At 54.9% G+C, this 17,440-nt stretch overlaps 1 protein-coding gene across 1 annotated transcript; it reads left to right on the forward strand.

The window, feature by feature from the left end:
* Positions 1 to 2,576: 2,576 nt before the first annotated feature.
* KIF18B (kinesin family member 18B) lies at positions 2,577 to 13,426 on the forward strand (the record flags this gene model as incomplete). Its single annotated transcript, XM_082861384.1, has 15 exons — positions 2,577 to 2,895; positions 3,471 to 3,628; positions 3,966 to 4,070; positions 4,278 to 4,388; positions 4,470 to 4,667; positions 4,977 to 5,153; positions 5,776 to 5,850; positions 6,001 to 6,101; positions 6,531 to 6,681; positions 7,044 to 7,171; positions 10,414 to 10,619; positions 10,844 to 11,396; positions 12,339 to 12,428; positions 12,896 to 12,972; positions 13,320 to 13,426. The coding sequence occupies 15 exons, from the start codon at positions 2,577 to 2,579 to the stop codon at positions 13,424 to 13,426; spliced, it is 2,556 nt and encodes an 851-aa protein (XP_082717510.1).
* Between the last annotated feature and the right edge of the window lie 4,014 nt (positions 13,427 to 17,440).

Raw genomic sequence — 17,440 nt, forward strand, 5'->3', positions numbered from 1 at the left:
TATCCATGTCACCCTCTACATTGACAGACTGAAGGAGAAACACTGTGTGATCATCTCAGCGAGTGCCAAAAAAGCATTTGATAAAATTTAGCACCCATTCCTAATGGGTAGTGGAGGGTGGGGAACTAAATAAAGAAGAGCTAAAAATAGAAAGTAACTTATTATTTGCAAACTATATCATCATTTAATTGAAAAACCTAAGAGAATCAATGACAATCTATTAGAACTAATAAGGGTGTTCAACAATGTGGCCAGGTGCAAGATCTGCATACAGAAATCAGTAGCTTTCCTATGTTCTGTCAAAATGAATTAGAAAATGTAATTTTAAAAAGAGCTTATTGGGCTTCCCTGGTGGCGGAGTGGTTGAGAGTCCGCCTGCCGATGCAGGGGACACGGGTTCGTGCCCCGGTCTGGGAAGATCCCACATGCCACGGAGCGGCTGGGGCCGTGAGCCATGGCCGCTGAGCCTGTGCGTCCAGAGCCTGTGCTCCGCAACGGGAGAGGCCACAACAGTGAGAGGCCCGCGTACAGCAAAAAAAAAAAAAAAAAAAAAAAAAAGAGCTTATTTACAATATAACAAAGACTATACAGTAACTAGTAATAAACCTATGAAGAAATGTACAAAACTCATGTGAGGAAAACAATAAAATTTTACCGAAGATTATAAAGTTGTGAATAATGAAAAGAGATACGATATTCCTAGATGGGAAGACTTCATACTGTAAAGATGCCAATTCTCATATTAATCTATAAATTCAAAATAATCCCAATTAAAGTCTTAGCAGGATTTTTCATAGAATCAGCTTCCTAAGCTGATTCTAAAATCATGCACAAGACAAGATGCCCAAGAATAGCCAAGAAAAAGAACAATAAGGTGATATATTATAGAACCACAATAATTACGAGTTACGGGAAAAGGAATAGACATTTCAGTAGATCGGAATGGAGAGTCACAAAACAAGTTCATGTTTATATGAGAATTTAGTTATGTTAAATGTGGCATTTAAATTAGTGAGGGGGGGGACTTCCCTCGTGGCCCAGTGGTTAAGAATCCACCTGCCAATGCAGGGGAGACAGGTTCGAGCCCTGGTCCTGGAAGATCCCACATGCCGCGGAGCAACTAAGCCCGTGAGCCACAACTACTGAGCCCACGTGCCTAGAGCCCGTGCTCCACAACAAGAGAAGCCACGACAGTGAGAAGCCCACGCACCACAGCAAAGTGTAGCTCCACGCTCTCTACAACTAGAGAAAGCCCACGCGCAGCAACAAAGACCCAACACAGCCAAAAATAAATAAATTTATTAAAAAAAAAAAACAATACAGGGATGCCTATTATCATTCAACATTGTTTTGGAAGTTCTAGGGAATACAGTAGACAACATATGAAATATTTAGTGTAAGTATGGAGAAGAAAAAGTTAAAAAAATTATTTTCTGATACATAATTGTATACTCAGAAAACTCAATGAGCTCTAATAAGAAGCACTTAAAGTCAATAAGAGAGTTTGAGGGAATTCCTTGGTGGTCCAGTGGTTAGGACTACGCACTTTCACTGCTGAGGGCCCATGTTCAATCCCTGGTCAGGGAACTAAGATCCCACAAGCCTCGTGGCACAGCCAAATAATAATAATAATAAGAGAGTTTGAGGATGGTGGGTATAAGCCAAATATATAAAAATCAATCATGTTTCAGGACTTCCCTGGTGGCGCAGTGGTTAAGACTCCATGTTCCCAATGCAGGGGGCCCGGATTTGATCCCTGGTCCGGGAACTAGATCCCACATGGGTGCCGTAACTAAGAGTTTGCATACCACAACTAAGGAGCCAAGTAAGGAGCCCGCCTGCCACAACTAAGACCCAACGCAACCAAATAAAAAATTTTTTTTTAATCAATCATGTTTCTCCATATTAGCACCTGGAAATAGGGAAGGTATTCCATTCATAAGAGCAATAAAGTACTTAAGAATTGTATTAAAAGGACAATTATAGAAACTATCTGAAGATATAAAAAATACATGAACAAATAGAAAGGTAATAGCCATATTCTTGTATGAAAACATTTCATATAAAATAAATATGTAAATTTAATATAATTCCGATTGTAATCCCAATAGAGTTTTTTTGGGGGGGGGTGGTTCTGGGATGGGGATGTAATTGATAGAATGTTCTTAAAGTCGAATAGAATAAATGACTGAACATAGCCAAGAGAATCATGAGAAAGAAAGCTGGGGTTGGGAGGGGTGTCTTGCCTTGCTAGATAAGAAGCAACTGTAAAGGAACGGAGTGGAAACAATGTGGTGCTGGCACAGGAATGGACAGATCAGTGGAACGGAATAGAAAGCCCAGAATAGGCCTCTGAAAAATATACAGTCATTGGATATGACAAAGACGGTCTTTCAGATGAGAAAGATATTTGTCGATAATTGGTGCTGGCATCAATATTCTCTTGAGGTATAAAATGGAGCTGAGCTGTTGAGGAGGACGTGGGAGAAGGCCCCTGAGTGCTAGGCTGAGGGCACCTGGTCAGGCCTGGGTCAGATTGGTCCTCATCTCCATCATGTCTCTGCCCAGGTGTTGCCATGGTGATGGCAGTGGAAAACAGTATGGTGCGGGTCGTGGTGCGGGTGCGGCCCCCCACCCCGAGGGAGTTGGAGAGTCAGCGGCGGCCTGTGGTTCAGGTGGTGGATGAGCGGGTGCTGGTGTTTGACCCTGAGGAGCCTGATGGGGGCTTCCTTGGCTTGAAATGGGGCAGCGTCCATGATGGCCCCAAGAAGAAGGGCAAAGACCTGACGTTTGTCTTTGACCGGGTCTTTGGTGAGGCGGCCACCCAACAGGACGTGTTCCATCACACCACCCACAGCATCCTGGACAGCTTCCTCCAGGGCTACAACTGCTCAGGTGAGCCCGTCTCCCCCTCTGCTGGGCACTGGTTGAGGAGGGCTCTGGCTGTGCGTTCTCTGTGGGCCCCCCATTCATTCTTCTCCTGTGTGGGGACCACTCCACTGGGCCACGGGATACAACAGCAGATCAGGCAGACAGCGTTCCTGTATGCGTGAGGCTTACAGTCTAGAACTGGGAGAAAACACATCACAGAATCACAGCCACAAGCGTGTGGTTAAAAACCAAGATAAGTGATATGAGGGAAAGAATTGTGGGCCTTCCACAGAGGAAGCTACCCAGGCTGGAGAAGGCTTCCCTGAGGAAGGGATAAGCTCTCACTCATGGTGGAGACCCCTTTGCCCTCAAATCCACAAGCCTACAGGGGCACCAGGAATGGACACGGAGAACTCAACAGCTGTGAATGTAGGGGATGTGGGTGGGTGGGAGGGAGCAGTGGAACCGCGCATGTAGAAGGAAGGAAAGGGGCTCGGGGAGAAGGGAAGGGCTGACCGGATGGAAATGCACTGGGGGAGCCCCTGGAGAAGGTGGATCTGGCCCTGCCGCCACCCTACTCCCTACTCTGTCTTCTGTAGTGTTTGCCTACGGGGCCACCGGGGCCGGGAAGACACACACCATGCTGGGAAGAGAGGGGGACCCTGGCATCATGTACCTGACCACCATGGAACTGTACAGAAGGCTCGAGGCCTGCCGGGAGGAGAAGAGACTCGAGGTGCTCATCAGCTACCAGGAGGTAGGGCTGTTTGCACCCCAGGACTGGGCGGCCCCATCGCTCATTCTCACAACCACCTAAAGAGGGAGTGGAGTGGAGTAAGCAGGAGGGGGGAGGGGGTGGGAGGGAGTGGGCAGACGGGGGCCCAGAGGGCGGACGCGGCTCCAAGAGAGACTGCGTGTGAACTGAGCCCGCCTGTCCTACTCGCCATGTGACGTCATCCAGCAGAGTGCCACTCTCCACGGCGTGTCTCATCATGCTTCCCCGACCCAGCAACTCAGCTCTCCCCAGCGCCTAGGGGAGAGGCTTCCCGACCAGCCTCTCCCTCGGGTCTCTCCCTGGCTTCCTTTCTCCTCAGGTGTACAATGAGCAGATCCACGACCTCCTGGAGCCCAAGGGGCCCCTTGCCATCCGTGAGGACCCCGACAAGGGGGTGGTGGTGCAAGGGCTTTCGTTCCACCAGGTAAGGGGCTGGGCTCAGGTGGGACGAGCAGCCCCACTGGTCCTCCGGGATCCCCTCACCGGGTAGTTTGGGGATGTCCTGGATCCTGTTGGGGCAGTGGTGGTGATAGCAAGGGGGTAACATGGGTCCTGAAGAGCAGCCCTTCTGTTGGGGGAAGAGTCCCCATTGGGGAGACCATAGCCCCCTTCCTGCACATCTCATCTGTAGCCGACCTCAGCTGAGCAGCTGCTGGGGATGCTGACCAGGGGGAACCGTAACCGCACGCAGCACCCCACTGACGTCAACGCTACGTCCTCCCGCTCCCATGCCATCTTCCAGGTGAGGAGGGGTCACAGGCCAGGGCCTGAAGCTGGAGCTCCTGGTGCCCAGTGGCCCCTCACCCCTGCCATCTGCCCCCAGATCTTCGTGAAGCAGCAGGACCGGATCCCAGGTCTGACCCAGGCCCTTCGGGTGGCCAAGATGAGCCTGATTGACCTGGCTGGCTCGGAGCGGGCGTCCAGCACCCACGCCAAGGGGGAGCGGCTGCGGGAGGGAGCCAACATCAACCGCTCCCTGCTGGCCCTCATCAACGTCCTCAACGCCCTGGCCGACGCAAAGGTAAAGCTGCACGGGGCCAGGCTCCTCCCCGGACAGCGACCCAGTGCCCAAGCCAAGGCTCCTCCCTCCAGCCCTGGGCCGAAACCTATCAAGTCTAAATTTCCTGGTGGTCCAGTGGTTAGGACTCGGTGCTTTCACTCCAGCGGCTCGGGTTCAATCCCTGGTCAGAGAACTAAGGTCCTGTAAGCCCAGCAGCGGGGTCAACAAAACAAAAACAAAACAAACAAACAAAAAAAAGCAAAGGCTACCGAGTCTAGCCTGGGTCTGTGTAGTCCAGACACTCGCTCCACGCCCACCCACTGTTCCCAGGGCCGCAAGTCTCACGTGCCCTACCGGGACAGCAAGCTGACCCGCCTGCTCAAGGACTCCATCGGGGGCAACTGCCGCACGGTGATGATCGCTGCCATCAGCCCCTCCAGCCTGGCCTACGAGGACACTTACAACACCCTCAAGTATGCCGACCGGGCCAAGGAGATCAAACTCTCGGTGCGTGCCAGCTGGGAGGGCCACCACCCTGGAGTGGGGGTGTAGGGGTGTCGGGGGAGCCCCCAGGCTGGGAGGAGGAGGGGACAGGACCCACTGGCCTCCTCTGGTACCTGGAGCAAGCGTTCCCGCAAGGCCGAGGGAAGAAGTGCTTAAAGGGGTCCTCGTCCTTAAAATATCACAGCGCTGGGACGATTGAGGCAGAATCTTCTCGAGAGGGAGGCAACGGAAGGGAGTGGCCGAGTATCAGCCAGTGATCTTTGTCAGACTTGTTTTTAGCAGCAGGCCCATATTTTTGGCAAAACAACATATAACACAGATAAAAGCAGAGTTGCCCGGTTTCTCCCGCCTCCTCCAGGGAGCCCCGGTGCTCCAGGAGCCGCTGCGGCAGAGCCCCTGGCCTGCAGAGAGCATATCGGTCAGGGAGCCGGGGTCTCGGGTTCAAAGGCAAGCTCTCCTCTTGCTGTGCTAGGAGAGCCACTGGCCTCCCTGTTCCCTCAGTTGTGAGGGTGCGTCTCGGGAATGTGAGTGAGGTGTGCCTAGCGCGGCGTCTGGCCGCCAGAAGTGGTTGCCGAAAGCTGCTTTGAATGAACAAACAGATCCCTCCCCTGTGCCCCCATCTCAGCTGAAGAGCAACGTGATCAGCCTGGACTGTCACATCAGCCAGTACGCCAGCATCTGCCAGCAGCTCCAGGCTGAGGTGAGGAGCCGCCCCGGGAGCTTGGCCGGGAGGCAGGGCGCCCGGCTCGGGGGCAGGACGGGACCGCCGGCGCGCGGCCAGGGCGCTCTGCCTGCCCCCTGCCTCCTGTGCTCACCCGGCGCTCTGAGGGGCTGGGCTGCTTCATTCCAGGTGGCCGCCCTGAGGGAGAAGCTCCGAGTGTACGAGGCAGGAGCCCAGGCCCCGCAGCAGGACTCCTCGCAGCCCCCCAAAGCGGACCCTCCACATCAACCGTGAGTTCTGCCACCCCTACCTGCCCCCATCCTTTCTCCAGCTTCTGCAGGGCTAGGACTCCTCGCTTCTGTTCTGGCATCTGGGGTTAGGGGTTCCTACTCACTGCCCAGCACACTGACTGTCACCTAGAATGGTCTATGTCAAAGGAGTAAATCACACCCCAGCCTATATAAGCAGCATCTACTCTTCAAAAGAAGGTGCATTTAAGGGGCGGGTGTCATTGTTTCCTAAACCAGAAAATCCCTGACTCCTTCTCCCACGCTCAGCTACTGCCCTCTTATTACCCAGGCATCCACCCCTTATGGACCTGGAGCCACAGAGACCCTGCCGCCTCCCTGATTTTCCCACCTGCCCCCGCTTCCCGCCTTTCAAACCTCTCCTTTCCGCCTTAGCCTTCCCAGCTGCCCCTCGCCATCCCGCCTCCCCAGCCAGCCCTGCACCCCAGAGCTACGCCCAGGGTCGGCAGTCCTTCAAGAGGAGAGCCTGGGGACAGAGGCCCAGGTGGAGAAGATCGTGGAAGGGAACTCTTCAGAAAGGGAGCAGCTCCCAGAGGACAAGGACGAAGGTCCGGCTGAGGAGGTAAGACTTGGAGCTGGTGGAATATTGAAAGAAATGCCCCACCCCCAACTCACAGGGTCCCTTCAGTCCCAGCTTCTCTACCTGGATGTCTTACACCTCAGTCATTAGGAGGCTTTCAGATCCTGCGCAGGAAGAACTAGACTGTCAGATCCTGTGTGTCTGGAAGTGGGGAGGCTGAGTGTTAACAGAAGGGGAGCAGGGAAGGAGCACGGGGACTGGGAGAGAAAAAGCCGCTACCAGGACCTGGTCGTTCCAGGAGCTGTCATTCCCACTCTTGGAGGAGGGACGGATTGTAGGAGCTGCTCACGTAAAGCGAGGGAGGCCGTCCTGGGCCCTCGACCTGTGACTCCCTTCCTCTCTAGGTTCCAACCCAGGTGCCAGCACAGAACCTCAGACACCCATTGCCCGGCTCCCCTGACCTGACCCTGCAGCCCAAGCCAGTCGTGGACCACCTCCCACCACAGAACCTGGGCAGCGACCGTTCTAAGCAGTAGGTATCTTCTTGCTCCAAGGCGGGAGGCGATGGGTTCCAGGCCTCCTGGGGTGGGAGTTGGCGCTAAGTACATCACAAAAGCTCTGTTTCTGCTCTAGTTAAAGAGGCAAGTCTTTTCTCATCAACATTGTCCCTTACCTGCTGTCAACAATTTGATATTATCACCTACTCTGTTTATGTAGCATCCTCTCTATTTATTACTCCGTGTAGCTGGCAGCCCAACAGGAGGGAAGCAAAACACCGAATTCCATCCAGACAGCTGGCAAACACCGAGCTAGGGCAGGGCTGCCTGGGCTAGTGCTTTGCTCTCCAGTCTGAAGGCCAAGCTGCCTGTGCTCAGCAAGGAGACAGCTGCCAGCAGCTGAGCAAGGGACAGCTTTCCTGAGTCAGGTGTTCATCGTGTGTCTTCATCAACAGATTGACTGCTGCTCCTCTCCTCTGAAGTAAATACAAACCCAAAGAGAAATGGCTTTTGGACCATTCTTTCCGTGCTTAATAGAGAGGTGCAGCTAGTATTTTCTTCCTCGGCCCCCAGAACATAAATCCCCTGCCACTTAGCTTTGCTGCTGCCAACCCTACACCTCCCTCCCCAGCACGCTTCACGCTAAGCAGTGTATTTAAAGCTTCCGGACAGAAGGGCCTGTTTAATTTTATTTCTTGTTGGGGAGTGCTTGTTCCCGACTCAGCAAAAAATGCTGCAGCCTGAATAATCAGCGGCTCATTATCTGTCTCCTGCTGCCGACTCCCCGGGGCCCTGGAGTGGCAGGGATGCACTGGCGGGATGTCCCCTTGGCCCCCAGGGAACAACCGTGGACTCCCACTGATGACTCAGGGTCTCTCTGCCTGGAGTCCCGCGTTGCTAGGACACCAGGGTTCTCATTTCTGCTTTGCCTCTGACTTTGTGGTTTCTGACAAGTTGCTTCAACCTTGGCTGCGATTTGGGCATCATGGTCCTCGTTTTCCTTACTTCTTAGAGTTAATAATAGATACTAATAAACTGTGATGGAAGACCCCAAGTGTCAGGGGCTGCAGAACATTCTAGATCTTCTCCATGCTTGAAAACAACCTAACAACCAGATCATCGAAAATAATTTTGCTTTGGCCTTAGAGTTTAGAATCTTAGACCACCAGGGCACTGAGTAGATCTTAGATTTTCCAGTTCAGTGGTTTTTTGGAATTTTTTTTTAGCGGCAAAGCCCTGTCTTCAAACGAAATCTTATGCTGAGGTCTAATATGTAGAACGGATAAAGCAGAGCTGTTCTATTAAAAATGTTCTCTGATGGGTTTCTTGAAACCTGAATTGAAAACCCATGATATAGACTGACGGGGGCTACACGGCAAGAGGGACGGGGCCAGACCTGGGTCATCTGACATCCAGGCCAGTGGCTTTCTCCCCAGACTCCCACTTTTCTCTCTCTAATTTTCATATAATGTGTGGCTCAGGCAGACGTAGAATGAGTTTCTGCTGTGTCCTTTTTAATTTATATCCTGCCTTCTTTCAAAAAGGCCTTGAGGCTGCTTTATAAAATGAGTTTGGGTTCCCTGAGCACACACTGAGGACAGAGGAGGGGGCTCAGAGATATCCAGGCAGGTAAATGCTACCCAGGGATAAATGACTGGCCATGAATAATAATCCCCACCGAGATAACTGTTTATCCTTTTATCGTGGGTGTGCCTCACAGAAGGAACATTTGCTTTCTTAGAATCTAAATTTACAACATCAATAATCACATTACCCTCGTAATTTCCTTTATTTTATTTTTTACATATATATTTTAAAAAATAAATTTGTTTATTTTTGGCTGCATTGGGTCTTCGTTGCTGCGCGCGGGCTTTCTCTAGTTGCGGCGGGCGGGGGCTACTCTTTTTTTTTTTTTTTTTTTGCGGTACGCGGGCCTCTCACTGTTGTGGCCTCTACTGTTGCGGAGCACAGGCTCCGGACGCGCAGGCTCAACGGCCATGGCTCACGGGCCTAGCCGCTCCGTGGCATGTGGGATCTTTCCGGACTGGGTCACGAACCCGTGTCCCCTGCATCGGCAGGCGGACTCTCAACCACTGCGCCACCAGGGAAGCCCGAGGGCTACTCTTCATTGCGGTGCGCAGGCTTCTCATTGCGGTGGCTTCTCTTGTTGCGGAGCACAGGCTCTAGGCGCGCGGGCTTCAGTAGTTGTGGCACGCGGACTCAATAGTTGTGGCTCGCGGGCTCTAGAGCACAGGCTCAGTAGTTGTGGCGCATGGGCTTAGTTGCTCTGCGGCATGTGGGATCTTCCTGGACCAGGGCTCGAACCCGTGTCCCCTGCATTGGCAGGCAGATTCTTAACCACTGCGCCACAAGGGGAGTCCTTCGTAATTTTCTTTAAATAGCCCCTCAGTGCATGTGAAGTATGTGTTAATACACACATACTCTTTCAGCATCCCAATCACTGAATAGAAAGAGCAGACTGAATGCATTTTTGAGGGTCTCCTCGGAGCCAAGATCAACATGGCCTATCTTATTTAATCTCTTATTATCCTAACAAGGTAGATGGCATTATTATTATTACTATTAGAGAAAACAACAGTTAACTAACCTTATAGTGCTGGGTATGTGCCAAGTACTCTTTAAACACTTTATATCTAAGATAGCCCATTTGGGGAATTCCCTGGCAATCCAGTGGTTGGGACTCTGTGCTTTCATTACTGAGGGCCCGGGTTCAATCCCTGGTCAGGGAACTAGGATTCCGCAATCTGCCTATTTCATCACCCCAGCAACCCTGTGAGGTGGCCGCGTGTGTTGACCTCATTTTAGGGATGCGGACACTGAGGGTAAGAGGTGGTCCGAGGTCACGCAGCTGGGATGTGTTGGAGCTGGGTTTTGAGCTGTTGGTCTGACTTGAGCCTGGCTCTTCTCTGCTACCTCCCATTGCCCCTCTGGGAAATGGACTTAAGATCACAGCACTTGTAGGTGGCAGAGCTCAGAGGAAACTCAGACCTTCCGAGTCCAAGGCCACTTAGTGCCCTTTCCCTACTTCCCAAGTACTGTCTTTGTCAGGGGACATGTTTAGTGAGTGAAGCCGCCCACCGTTACCGGGGTCATCTCCGCCAGCCCTGGTCTTCAGCACGGCTGGAAGGGTGATGAGGCCGGCCAGGCAGTCCGGGAGGGCCAGTGCACGTGTGCTGCTCACCACACCTGGAGCCCTGGGGCTGGGTCCTCCAGGCAGGTCTGAGGTGGAGTGGGGATCCCCTTCTCTCTGTTCCAGGTTGGCTCTGAGGGTGTTGTGCCTGGCCCAGCGCCAGTATTCCCTGCTCCAAGCAGCCAACCTCCTGACCCCTGACATGATCGCAGAATTCGAGATGCTGCAGCAGCTGGTACAAGAGGAAAACACTGAGCCTGGAGCAGAGGCCACCGCGGAGCCTGACCCGGCCAGGGGGCCACCTCTGGCTCAGGAGCTACGTTCAGAGTCAAGTGAGTCTCAGCCCTGCTCGGCCTCTGCCTTCTGGTGCCAAGGGGTGGCTGGGGCCCCAGGTGCAGGGTTATAGTTCGGTCAGAGACTGGACCCCTAGGATCATGGACTTCTGCACAGAGAGGCCCCAGGGGTCACGCAGACCCGAGGAGTCAGGGGCTCCTGCCTGTCCCGTGTCTCTCTTCCCCAATTCTACACACTCTTCCTTCTGGCCAATCCCTGATCTCCCCTCAGCACCCTCCTCTCTGCCCAGAGTCTCCAGGGTACTCCGGCCCTGTGACCCGGACCATGGCAAAGCAACTGAATGGCCTCATACACGCTCTCGGCATCCCACCCGGGCCTGACCGCACCTCAGCTCAGGCATCCCAGCGGCCCACAGAGAAGAAAAGGAGGAGACCGAGCCCCTTGGAGCCAGACAGCCCCCCAGACCCGAAGCCCGGGACCAAGCGCCGGCGCCAGTCCCTCCTGCCCTGCCCGAGGAGGGGGACCCCGCCTGAGGCTCGGCTTCCGTGTGGGCCCATCACCCCCACGGGGGGACGGGCCTCCTCCCCCTGCCATTCCCCTCACTTCTGCCCAGCCACAGTCATCAAAAGCCGGGTGCCCCTGGGCCCTTCTGCTCTGCAGAACTGCTCTACCCCTCTGGCCCTGCCTGCACGGGACCTCAACGCCACCTTCGATCTCTCCGAGGAGACCCCCTCAAAGCTGGGCTTCCACGAATGCATTGGCTGGGACAGTGTCCCCCGGGAGTTGAACAGGCTGGCTCAGCCCTTCATCCCCAGGTGGGTCTCCCTTCTGGCCTCCCAGCAGGGGGTCAGGGCTCAGCAAGGGACAGAGGTGCTGCCCAGGGGAATGGAAGACAGCACGCTCTTGGAATTGGGACACTGCATCTCTTTCCATTTGGTCTGACCAGCATCCAGGCCCAGGAGAGCAGAACGCGCCGTCTCTTTGGAGGCGTTGCTCCTCTCCAGGCCCTGCCTTGTCCATCTGTACTTCAAAGCCGCCAGCTCTGTGCTGGTTTGTGACATGCCCAGGAGTAGCTCACAGGCGCCCCCTATGGGGAGGGTCAGCAGGGAGGAGGACCTAACACGGGGTGCCCTGCCCACTCTGTTCCTTGGCATAACCTGGGCCTGGTCTGAGCTCTGTATCCCACTGAGAAATACCTGTTTCTACCACTTCCACCCCAGACTTTACCCTCCAGCCCAGCATCTGGAACTGGGAAGGGGCTCCTGAGAAAATTTTATTCAGCATTTTTCAGTGGGAAGATGCTCTCACCCTCGGCTTCTGCCCGTGTGGCAGGGAGGGGGGAGCAGCGACCAGCTCAGGACGGTCCAAGGCCGCGAACAAGCAGCAGACTGACCTGGACTCCGGAGGCCGAGGGTGGCAGGCTGCCCACTGCTCCCCCCACCTCTCCCACAGCCCGAACCCCCTCTCAGTAACAAGCTCAGAGCCAGGCAGGTGGAAGGGTGAAACTGTCTGAACTCCAGTTCCCCGGACGCGCCAGAAACTGACACCTGGATGTTCTCCCAGAGCAGGCCTGTCGCTCAGCTGTCAGCCCAGGCCGAGTGAGGCAGGGAGGGGAGTCCACCTCTTAGGAGGAAGAAACCGCAGAGGTCACCTTGTCTAACCTCCCTGCCCCGCACGCCGGGCGCCGGAGCGGCACGTGCTGGCACTCTTCTCTGGTTCCCTCCTGATGTGCCACCTTCATCCTCCTCCCTCCCCAGCGGACCCAGGCCCCTGTTCACCGTGAAGGACCCCAAGCCGGCAACTTCCTTCCCTGGGACCTCAGCTCGCAAGAAGAGGCGCGTTGTGAGGTGAGGCTGGGGAGGTGTGGGCGGAGGAGAAGAAGGAGCTGTCACCAGGGCAGCGGGCACCCGGGCCAACTACAGCTGGTCCTCTGGCAGGACCAGCGTCTGGTTGTCTGAGGTTCCCTGGGCTCTTGCTATTACAGGATTATATTAGAGATGTCTCCCTCCTTTGGTAAAGGCCACAGACCCTCTCTCCACGAGGGGGACATTCAGTGTTCACTGGGTAATCCAGGGAGTGGACTACCCCCCCCCCACCTCTACTTCCCTCCCAAACCGCACTCAGCTCCCCTCCCCTCTGCTGCCTCTCCCACCCTCAGGTCTGGCCTTGGCCAAGTGCTTCCTACTGTTGCTCAGCCTCCCCCCACTCCCAAGGCTCCGTGTCTAGCTCTTACCCTCCCACCCCCACCGCCCCCCCCATAGTCCAGAGGCTTGGCCGTGACCTTCATCCCTTCTTCCTTCCTTCCCTCCCGCAGTTCCCACGGCCACAGTCGCATCGCCCGCCTCCCCAGCAGCACCTTGAAGAGGTCAGCTGGGCCCCTGGCAATCCCAGGTGACTGGTATTTGGGGGCAGGGATGCTCTGGGTCAGAGTGGCAGATGGGGACAAGAAGTAGGAGGGGAGGGAATTCCCTGGCGGTCCAGTGGTTAAGACTCGGCGCGTTCACTGCGGTGGCCCAGGTTCAATCCCCGGTCAGGGAAGTAAGACCTCGCAAGCCGCCAAAAAAAAAAAAAAAAAAAAAATGTAGGTGGGGACAGGCGAGAGGAGGGCATGGGGTACTTCCGAGCATCTCAGGGACCCTGGTGAGAGAAATGGGGGATGGGGTGGGGGAAGGGAACGGTGGGATACAGCCTCACTTTTCTCCTTCCTCCCTGCGTCCCCTCGTCTAACTGGCCTGCAGAGCCCCCCTCCAGTCTCCACTCCCCTGGCAACCAGAGGAGCCAGAAGGAACTGTTGAGGGTTGGGAGAGCGCTGTCAGCTGGGAGCTGCTCCGCCAAGGTGTCCTGACCGCCGGCCCCTGTTGGTCCCTGGAGCCGCCTAAACCAGGAGCCCTGACCTGCCTTCCTTGGCTCAGAGCAATTAATGCCAACGCCCTCTTCCTTTATTAACAGTCCTCCCCCAGACGTTCATTCTGCTGCTCACCCTCTTTATTAATCTCTTGTTACACTCAGCTTCTCAGCGTGTATTTATTCATTTGTGAGTTTTAACGTGTTGCTATTTTAAAGGGTGCTGCCATCATTCCCCCTAGTTTATAACACCCTCCATGCAGGAAGGTGGCTTTTGGGGGCTTTGTTGCCCACCCCCCATCTAACACAGGGCTCTACACAGTGATGCCCGCTGTGCAGTTGACGAGGGATGGGCATGGGATGGGGGCATGAGGGAGTCCCAGCTTGGCTCTTCCTGGCTTTGAGAGGAAGGCGTCTTCAGCCCCATCCCCCCAGCCTGGAGTGAGAGCCCCAACTCCATGCCACAGTCCTGGCGATGATGCAGATGATGGTGGTGCCTTGATTTCCAAATGAAGAGAGTTTATCGTTTTTACCCTATTGTAAACAGGATACACACTCAGTGTAAGAAGAAGTGTAAACCTTAATGCTACCACCTAGACATAAGAGCTGTTAATACTTGGGTTTATATCCGCTGATCCTTCAGTTCTGCATGTATATATATATATATATATATATATATATATATATACACATATATAGTTTTTTAATGATAATGATTAATAAACCACCTCCATCCTTGGTGTGTGTTTCTCTCTGTACACCTAGGTAGGATAGCAACCCCTTCCTCCTCTTCAAGAAACTTCTGAGTATAAAAAACATGCCCCCTCTGCCTCCTCCTTCAGCCTTACAGGTGGGCCCTGTCCCTTACTCCGCAGCCCCACCTTCTGCTAAGGGCTCCTGCTCCTTAGCAGGTGAAGAAGCTATCACCCCTGGAGGCCTGGTCCATCCTCCTACAGCCTGCGTGTGGTGGGTTGCCAGGAGTCCTGTCGTCAGAGAGAGCGTCTTAGTGGTCCCCAGGTCTTACAAGGCTCCACGCTGAGCCTCCACCTGCTGGAACCCATTGCAATCTTCCTCCCACAGCTCCGAAAGCCCCCCTCCACCCCCGTTCGTGGCTTTCCCCTCCACTCATTCGGATTGTGACAGTTCAACCCAAGCCTACCTCTTTTTCCCCAGGAAGACGTGGCTGGCTGCATGAACGAATGGCATAACCAAAATTCCAGGAGTCTGTGTTTAAATTGCTTCTGAAAACAAACACGTAAAAGGCATTTAGCACTTTGTGAGTAGTGTGTAAACAATGCCGCTAATTTCAAGTGAGGTCTCTGCTGCTCTGGGCGAGCAACCTCCCCCGCTACCTGGGGCACCCCTCCCCGCTCAGTTTCCATGCCTTTTTGGAGGAGTGGAGAGCACAGAGGGGAGCGCCGCATTCCTACCGGCTGCAGGCATCTCACACGACTTCACGACCTTATGAGGTATAATGAGGAAATAGACAAAAAGGTTAACAAAATGTGCCCGGAGTTAAGACGGCAAGTGGCAGCGCCAGGACTCAGACCAGGATCTGGTCGCACACGTGACACCAAGCTGCTTCTGTTTAGAAGTGAACAGACATCGTTTCTTTCCGCGTGCCGGGAATTTCCTCCTCTCCAATTAGTCTTCATGAGTTTTCTTCCCCTGTGTACCATGATCCCCACAGAAGCAGTCACCGCCTCACATCTCTAGCCCCCAACGGCTTGGTGTGGTGCCTTTGACCTCAGGAGACCTCGCCGCATGCTGGTTGGATCCAAATTGAATAAGCTCCTCATTTCCTGGGGCCCTCACATCTATTATCTCATTTGATCGTCACCATCACCCCTGCAAGCGCAGAGGCAGCAGGCACAGGGCAAGGTGGCTGGTAACCAGGGCCAGGAGGGCAAACTTCGCCCAACAGGCTCCGTTGCACGAGGGCTGGGGGCAGCTTGCAAGGGGAAGAGGTCACTCTTGACAAGGATGTTCTGCAGCTGACCATTCGCTCAGCAAACATTTGTGGCTCTGTGGTGCAAAATGTGCTCTCGGGTGACCCATTAAATGTACAAAGACTCTGCCAATGGAGTTAAGCACATGTGGCTCCTGCCCTCAATCATGGGAGGTTGGGCTGAGATGGGCCGCTCACGAGGAGGCAGCCTGGCTGGTCCAGGGAGCTGGCAGGGGCTGAGGGGGGCAGCGAGCTGACGGCCGGCCTCCATGGGCAGCGATGAGGCTCTGAGATTGGATTGTTCTCACATAGAGTCATCCGCCAGAGGCGGCAATAGATGGCTCCCCTGACCACTGCCCTAGGTTCCCCCTCCCGGCTTCAGCCTGCCTCTTCCGCCTGAGGGCCTACGCAGAGCCCCTCCCTCTACTTCAGGGAGTTTAGACGTCCTCTCTTCCCAGGCTCTTTGCACCCACTCCAGGCCCCGAAGCTCAGGTCTGGGCCCCACCCCGGGGGCACAAATTCCTGCCCAGTTCAGAGAATCAGGCTCAGTGCCAGGAGCTGCAGACACAGAACAAGACATGGTCCCTTCACACAGAGTCAGGATGGAGTCCTTGTCACCTGAGCGTAAACCCAAACCTCCGTCAGTGTTAGGATGTGTCGAGAGGAAGGGACTGGGCTTTTTCCACTGGGTCCTCCCACCGCCAGCCATCGGCTTGGCACCCACAGGGGACTTCCTCACCCCATGGGGATCCTTCCTCCCTGGCAGCTGCTAACTCAGGCATCCTGCCTCCCAGACCCTTGCTCATCTGCCTCCAGTTTCCCCCAGAATGTCTCTTTGGCTCTTGGCTAGGTTTGGGGGATCCTGCTTCCCAGACAGAGTCTAGTTTCTGGCTGTCTTCCCCTTCTCCACAGTTCTTTTGTGAATAGGGACCTAGAAAGTCTTGGGATGGAGTTTGTGGGTGGAGGAAGGACCAGAGTCGTACCCAAGAGCCTGGAGACCATGGCTGTGTTTTCTAGCTCACCCCAGAGCTCCCCTGGGCTCACCCGCAGCCCTACCCCGGGCTCATCCTGCCCATTTGAAGGACCACTGGATTGGAAATAACAGGCCGCCGGTCAGCCCTCTCCTCCCTCCAGGGACACATCTGGTCCCCGCCTCTCACCCTCCCAAAGGGACACAGTCAGGCAGGGAGACAGAAGGGAGCAGGGAGCAGAGCAGACCAAGGAAAGCAATTAAAGAGCTGGTCTCAGGGTTAGAGGCCGGGGGCAGGCTTGAGCGGCCCCTGGCTGGGTGGGGAGGCAGGAGTAGAGCAAGGCCCCGAGCTTATTAACCCCAACACAGCAGCCTGGCCCCTGGGTCTGTGAAGGTGAATGAGCTGACGCCTCCAACGGCTGAGGGGCTGGGGAAGAGAAGGAGAAGGAGTCCAGGGGTTCAGCCAGGAGCCCTTCTGCAGCCACAGGAGTCGGGCGCTTCTAGCCGACAGAGCTGGATGGACACAGGCTCAGGACCGGAGAAGGAACCATCCCTGGCTTGAGGCAGCCATCCTCCAACCGTCCTCCAACAGAAAGGGGAGACCCCTGCGCTCAGGGAGCTCCCAGCTGACAGTGAACCATGGGTTCTCCCATTAGGTGGCTCCCATCCAAGGGGAAAGGGCAGCTCCTGTCCTGTGGGTGCCTGAGTCTGAAGGGGGAGACAGACCATACCCGTAGGTGCATCCCAGTCTGATGGGAAAACATAGGTCTAGCATCGGGAGGACCCCATCTTCAGGGGGTCTTGTCCTTGGGAAGCCTCAGGCTAAAGTGCAGAAGAGACTCGCACCCATGGGAGATGTTGACACACCAAGGGGTTCTCAAGCCAATGGAGCTGTGGGTCTCACGCCCACAGGGGTTGGGGAAGGGCAAGGATGGAGCGACAGAGCCCACTGTGGGAGTCAGGGAGGAGAGCAAGCAGGCTGGGAGACAGCCTGTACTCTGAGTCTCCTCCAGAACAGGGGGACATAACTCTCCCATGTCCCCTGGGAGACCCAAAGCCACAAACAACTAGTGATCTGGGGGCAAAGGGTGCTGCCC

This window comes from Leucopleurus acutus (genome assembly GCF_964270905.1).
Source record: "Leucopleurus acutus genome assembly, chromosome: 19".
Classification (NCBI taxonomy): Eukaryota; Metazoa; Chordata; class Mammalia; order Artiodactyla; family Delphinidae; genus Leucopleurus; species Leucopleurus acutus.